At 43.7% G+C, this 6997-nt stretch overlaps 1 protein-coding gene across 4 annotated transcripts in view; it reads right to left on the bottom strand.

Annotated features, from left to right (window-relative positions):
• The window catches only part of LOC109931866 (podocalyxin-like), a 25974-nt gene continuing 18977 nt past the window's right edge, over positions 1 to 6997 (bottom strand). For all 4 annotated transcript variants that reach the window (XM_048610057.1, XM_048610056.1, XM_048610055.1 and 1 more), the window contains exons 4-5: positions 6671 to 6841; positions 1 to 2248 (exon numbers count right to left, since the gene is read on the bottom strand). In XM_048610057.1, coding sequence (XP_048466014.1) covers positions 2054 to 2248; positions 6671 to 6841 — 366 coding nt within the window. In that variant the 3' untranslated portion in view covers positions 1 to 2053. The remainder of the gene's footprint in view (positions 2249 to 6670; positions 6842 to 6997) is intronic.

Raw genomic sequence — 6997 nt, 5'->3', positions numbered from 1 at the left:
TGAGGTGTCAAAAGATTTATATCTCTTTCTTTTTTTTTAAAATGTAGAGCTTCACAATCAAACAATCATTCCAGACCCACCACTGTACAAAAACATCTAGTGTACTAAGTACATAATAACAATCTGATTTGTCTTCTCAGCACTAGGCTTATTATGTTAGATGGTAGTTTCAGTGCTGTCATACGCCTTCACTCACTGGGGGCTCAAGTATTTTGTCTGAAAAAATTATGACTGCGATTACAACAGGAGAATCTGGCTTTAACTATTTCCTGTTTTTGTCATAAGTGCATGATTGGATCGAGAAGATAATTGGGCCAGTGTGGTGTTCTGGAAGGGGATTGCGTCAATGAGGTCTTCTGGAATCAGGCAACTGGACAGGTAAGGTGTTCTGGAAGGGAACGATTGGATTGGTGTGATGTTCTGCAAGGTGATTGGGTGGTGAGGCATTCTGCAAAGCAATTGGAAGCTGATTGGACAGTGGGTGTGTTCTGGAAAAGATCGTTTTTTTTTCACTTTTTGTCATCCTTTTCTATGTCAGCGTGTTGACTCTGTCCCTGACTAGTGATGTACAGCAATTGGAAGTTCTCTTTCAATGTGTTTCTCTTTCTCAAAGTTGCCAACCCTGATTCGCACAATGGTGGACACTTCATTACATGACCTATAAAGGTCCATTTCCCTGCACCTTACTTTTCCATCACTGGTCACACAACATTTCCACCCTTACGGAGGTTCCCTTGTGAAGTGAACATCACCTGTTTGTCTAATTTCTGGCCATCACTGAAACAAGCCTCTGATTTCCTTTCATGGGGCTTCCCAAAGTGGGGGTCAGGACCCCAAGTGGGGTCATGAGCTGAAAATTTGTAGTCATGGGCCCTGAAGCAGCAATAGCCACGGTCGACGACGACAACAGAAACTGCTGGATAAACTCAGCAGGTCTGGCAGCATGCGCCGGGAGAAAGCAGAGTTCATGTTTCAAGTCTGGTGACTCTTTATCAGAAAATCTTCTTCAGGACTCTGAAAGCAGTAATTCTACTGTCTCCCCACAACCTGTTGAGTTTCACGAGCTGTTTTTGTTTCAGATCTCCAGCATCTGCAGTTCTTTGGTTTTTTTATTTCCCACGGTGGAGTTTTGACAATGACAACAGCTGTAACCTGCTTGGACAGGCCCAACATTCTCTCAGTTCACAACAAGAGGGATCGCAATGTCCTATCAGAGAGTTCTATAACTACTAAACAAAAGTGTTCAAAGAAAATGTTAATTGAAAAAAAAACCCCACTATTTACGAATGCCCCTGACATTTTGCTCACAACAGTGACTTGCAGATTGCAGAGTCCCATTAGACATCTGGTGGTAAATGTGATAAATTCGCTGGAAATATTCTCCCTTGGAATAATTTGCTCAATTTGACTGTCTCAGCCCTTAGCACTTTTTTTTTAATGATGAGAGAGTGCATTCTGTTTCTTGCATCCTTCATGGGATGTAAGCATCACTGGCAAGGCCAACATTTATTGCCCATTCCTAATTGGACTGGAACTAAATAGTGTTATAGGGCTATTTCAGGGGGACATTTGAGAATCGACCACAGTGATGTCAGTCTGGAGTCACCTGTAGGACAGACCAGATAAAGATGGTGGATTTCTTTCTATAAAGGGCATTGGTGAACCAGACAGGAATTTTGTGCCAATCCATAATTTTAAGGCCACCATTTATGACATAAACTTTTTGTTCCAGATTACTTTTTAAAACTTGATATTCAAATTTAAAGTCCTATGGCAGGATTTGAACTTGTATCTTCGGAGCATGAATCCAAGTTTTGAGATTACTAGAAAAGTTACAGCTATGTTTGTAACAGACCTCCATAAATTCTGAAACATCTGATTTCCCAAATAAAACCAACCCTATATATTAAAAAAAAAAAGGTGTTCAGGAAGTTGATGCTGGGGTGAAAGTTTGAGTTCAGTTCTGTTGGCAGTATAGATCTCTATATATTGAAGCAATCATATAGGAGTGCAGTGGGGCTGAAGGGAGCAGTTGCTTTATGGTTCAGCTGCTTTATAAGTGAGTGTCCTCCTCCTCCAGCTCATCCTTAGTCAGGCTGTCCATGGGAACAATCCAATTGTCCATGTTGTCCTGCATGTTGACCTTTGAACTGGGCTTCTCCTGCATCTCTGGCTCACTCTCGGTGATGTCCATGGCCAAGTTATCGTGGCAACCGTTGTCCACAGGCTGAATCTCCTCGGTCAGGTACTGCAGAAGGAACAAGGAAACAGTGACACAAGAGATTTTACTGGAGGTTTCAATCTCCACCAGGATTGGTTTCATCTTCTGCAGTGCGCATGGAGGAGGGTGGGAGGGGTGGGGGTAGGATGCCATGTTAGGGTTCTGACTGCAGCTCACGATCTGGCGATGTCTGCCAGGATACGCACCCTATGGATTTAAGAAGTAGGGTTTTCAGGTCAATTATTGAACACAGTTTGTGGGATCTTGCTGTGCTAAGGTTGGCTGCCTGTGTTTCCCATATTACAGTGGGTGACTGCTGCTTTAAAGGGGGGGTCTCACCAGCTACAAAACTCCCTGGGCAATGGCCTGATGTGGCGAACGGCGCTATGAGAATGCCAGTCTCCTGGTTTCCCAGGTAATGAGCAGTTCAGGATTCAATGACAAATGCAAGATCCCCATCTGCTGCTCAGAGCTTGCAATAGCTTCCCACTGTGTCTGGAAACAAGGTGTGCAGACCCAAGGCAAGAACAGCAGAGGGAGCCATCTCTGAACTGTTGCAATAACAACTTGTATTCATATGGCACCAATAATGTAATTAAATATGCTTCACAGGAGAATTGCAAAACTAGATCTTGCGAAAAACCATCTTAGGAGATATTGCAGCAGATGACCTAATGATTGGCCAAAGAGGTAGGTTAAAACATCCAAAAGATCAGCAAGGTGGCAATACAGAGAAAATTTAGCAGAAATTTTCCGAGTTTAGGGCCTAGTCAGATGAAGGCACTGCTGCCAACAGTTTACCAATTAAACTCAGGCATCCTGAAGCTTCTTGAATTCAAGGAGTTGAAAGATCTCAAGGCTGGAGATGATTGTAAAGATAAGACAGGAGTCAGGCCACATTTGGATTTGAAAAGATGGATGAGAATCTTAAAGTTGAGGCATCGTTTAACCAGAAGGCAACATATACCAATAAATGCAAAGGTGATGGGTGAGCAGGATCTAGTGCAGGTTTGGATGGTTTGAAGTTTATCGAGGGTAGAATCATAGAATCCCTACAGTGTGGAAACAGGCCCTTCGGCCCAACAAGTCTACACCGACCCTCGGAGCACCCACCCAGACCCATCACCCTATAACCAACCTAATCTACACATCCCTGAACACCTACGGGTAATTTAGCATAGCCAATCCACCTAGCCTGCACATCCTTGGACTGTGGGAAGAAACCCACACAGACAGTTGCCCGAGGGTGGAATCGAACCCGGGTCCCTGGCGCTGAGAAGCTGCAGTGCTAACCACTGAGCCACCGTGCCATGTGGGAGCCCAGGGTTGTGTTGGAATAGTCACGTCTGGAGGAGATCAAGGCATGAATAAGGTTTCAGAGGAAATGAGCTGAGGTAGGCACAAAGGTGAAGAGAGACTGTTTTGATGACAATGTCAATATGTAATCGCTCAATGGCCCAGTCTCCTTCAGAAGGTGTTAGCGCTTGCACTGAGGAGTTTTCTCGAGGAATAATATCTAGTGTTAGAAGCCAGATTTGCTGCTAGTTGCTCAGGCAGTGGTACGTGCAAGAATTTAGTTGAATTAATTTCTTTTCTCTGCTGTTTTGTGGATTCGGTCTGTCTTTACGGATCAAAAACCGATTCTGCTCATTGTCCCATTGCTGTTTGTGGCTGTTTCCTTTCCTAAGTTACAACAATAACAGTTCCAAAACTTTTCATTAGCAGTAAAGTAGATTGGGACATTCTGCAGTTATGAAAGGCAATATATAAATGTGAGGCATTATTTTACTGGCAGTGGTATGAGAGAGAGATAGACTAATGCCTCCTTTGCATTCTAAGTGTTTCCATTCATAGAAGCCTCTCACCATGAAAATAAAAGCAATATAATATAGATGCTGGAAATCAGAAACAAAAACAAAATGCTGGAAAAACTCAGCAGGTCAGGCAGCATGTGGGGAGATAGAAACAGAGTTAACGTTTCTATTTGAATTGAACTGGGTCCTGAAGGGGAGACATTCTGTTTCTAATTTGTTTGGTAGCATGTAGCTATCACTGGCCAGGCCAGCACCTATTGCCCATCCCTAATTGCTAAGGAGAATGTGGGACTGAGCCATCTTCAAGAACTGTTGCAGACCATTCAGTGTAGACCGCAGTTAAGAAATGAGTTCAAGGACTTTGACCCAGTGACACTGAAGGAATGGCGATACATTTCCAAGTCAGGATGGTGTGTACCTTGGAGGGGAGCTTGCAGCCGGTGGTGTTCCCATGCCCTTGTCTATCTTGGTGGTAGAGGTCACAGCTTTGGAAGATGCTGTCTAATGGGAATGGTGAATTTGTACAGTGCGTTGTTAGTGTTAGAGCTGCACCCATCTAGACAAATGGAGCGTACGCTGCCATACTCCTGACTTCAGCCTTGTAGATGGTGGACAGGCTTTAGGGAGTCGAGAGGTGAGTTACTCACTGCAGGATTCCTAGCTTCTGACCTGCTGTTATAGCCACAGATTTTACGTGGGTGGTCCAGTTCAGTTTCTGGTTAAAGCTAACACCCAGTATGTTAATGGATTGAGGATTCAGTAATGGTAAGGGTGCTGAAAGTCAAAGGGAGATGGTTGGATGGTTGAGGATATAAATGTGAACATACAAACAAGGAACGAGAATGGGCCACTTGGCCTGTTGAGCCTGCGCTCCAATTCAATAAGATCATGGCTGATCTGATTTTAACTTCCACTCTACACTCCTGTATAATCCCCCAATAAAATTTCATCCCCTTGGTCATCAAGAATCTAACTCTTCATTAAAAATATTTAAAGATTTTACATTCAACGCCTTTTGAGAAAGGGAATTTCAAAGTCTCTCAATGCTCTGAGACAGAAAGGTTTCCTTATCTTGGTTTAAATTGGGTGCTCCCTTAGTTTTAAACTATGACCCTTCATTCTAGAGAAGTGGGAACAGGCTATTGAGTTGGATGATCAGCCATGTTCATAACGGATGGCAGAGCAGGCTCAAAAAGGGCCGAATGGCCTACTTTTGTTCATCCTATTCTCACACAAGAGGAATCATCCTTCCCAAATCCACCTGGTCGAATCCCCTCAGCATCTTGTATGTTTCAGTTAAGCCATCTCTGATTCTTCTCAACTGCAAAGGATACAGACCTACAAGACTTCCTTGCTCCTATATTCTGCACCCTTGCTAATGAAGGTAAGCATCCCATATGCCTTCACCACCCCTGTGTCCAACTGTGCTGCACCTTCAAGCGTCTATGGATTTGTATACCAAGGTCCCTTTATTCCTCAGTACTCCCTTGGAAGCTACCATTTATTGTGTACATCCTTCCTTTATCAGACCTCCCAAAATGCATCACCTCGCACTCATCTGGACTAAATTTCATCTACCGTTGCTCTGCCCAATTTACCAGCTGATCAATATCAGACTGTAGCCCGAGACCATTCTCCTCACTATCAACAACAACACCAATTTTTGTGTCATCTGCGGACTTACTGATTATACCTTCTACATTCATATCCAAGACATTAATGTACATAAACAGCAAGGGTCCCAGCACTAGTACTCTCCTCCCTTGCCTCCCACTGCAGCCTGGGATACATCTGGGGATTTATGTAAAACATCTAATACTCCCTCCTTAATAATCTGAGCATGTTCCACCCCAACTCCTACAATGTCTTTCTCTTTTGTGAAAACACAGGTGAGAAGTATTGATTTAAGACCTCACCCATGTCCATTGGTTTCATGTACAGGTTGCCCCTTTGGTCTCTAATGGGTTTATTCACCATCACTGGGTCAAAATATTGGAACTCCCTTCCTAATACCCTGAGGACTGCTAAAATAATAATAGAAAACTGCAGGATGGTGGAAATCTGAACCAAAAACAAAGTGCTGGAGAAATTGTTGCTCTGGAATGAGCAGCTTGGTGGCTCCGTGGTTAGTACTGCTGCCTCACAGCACCAAGGACCCAGGTTCAATTCTACCCTTGAGCAACTGTGTAGAGTTTGCACGTTCTCCCAATGTCTGTGTGGGTTTTCTTCGGGTGCTCCGGTTTTGTCCCACAGTCCAATGATATGCAGGGTAGGTGGATTGGCTGCAGGGAATATAGGGTCACTGAGAGGGTAGGGGCTGGATATAGGAGGGATACTGTTCGGAGAGTTGATGTGGACTCGATGGGCCAAATGGCCTGCTTCCACGCTGTAGCAATATTATTCTATGATAACACTCTACAAAGAGAGCAATGTTTTGAGTAGGAGGCTCACAAGTGTTATCTCCAGCGTGATTAGGGATGAACCCAGCCATAGGCCATGCAAGTATAAAAATAAAGTACTTGCGTCGCCATGCCTTAGGGGATAATTGATGGTCAAATAACTAATTTTTTTTAAAACTACAATTCTACGCCGTTTGTTACTGGCTCCCTTCACAGGATGTCTTGTCAACACTTACTTGATCCTTCTTTTTATGCGACTTGCGTTGCGAACACCTGTACACAATGGCAGATAGGAAGACAAGCAGCAGCAATGACCCCGTCACCACCATGGCAATGTGTTTCTTGAGCTCAGATGGTGTTTGCAGTTCGTTTCTGTGTTCTTGGTTAGCAGAGAACTGAATGCCCAGCTTCATAAAAACAGAGAGAGGGGAACAATAAGTACTACTGACGATTCAATCAAACAAAAGAACAAATTACACAAAGGCTTGAAAAGTATTCCCCAACCATTCTTCTTGTTTAAGTCACTAAAGCGAATGCAGAGAGCAAAATGTTTCAGGTCCACC

Source organism: Rhincodon typus, chromosome 22 (assembly GCF_021869965.1).
Source record: "Rhincodon typus isolate 14 chromosome 22, sRhiTyp1.1, whole genome shotgun sequence".
Classification (NCBI taxonomy): Eukaryota; Metazoa; Chordata; class Chondrichthyes; order Orectolobiformes; family Rhincodontidae; genus Rhincodon; species Rhincodon typus.
This window is presented reverse-complemented; position numbering and strand designations above follow the sequence as displayed.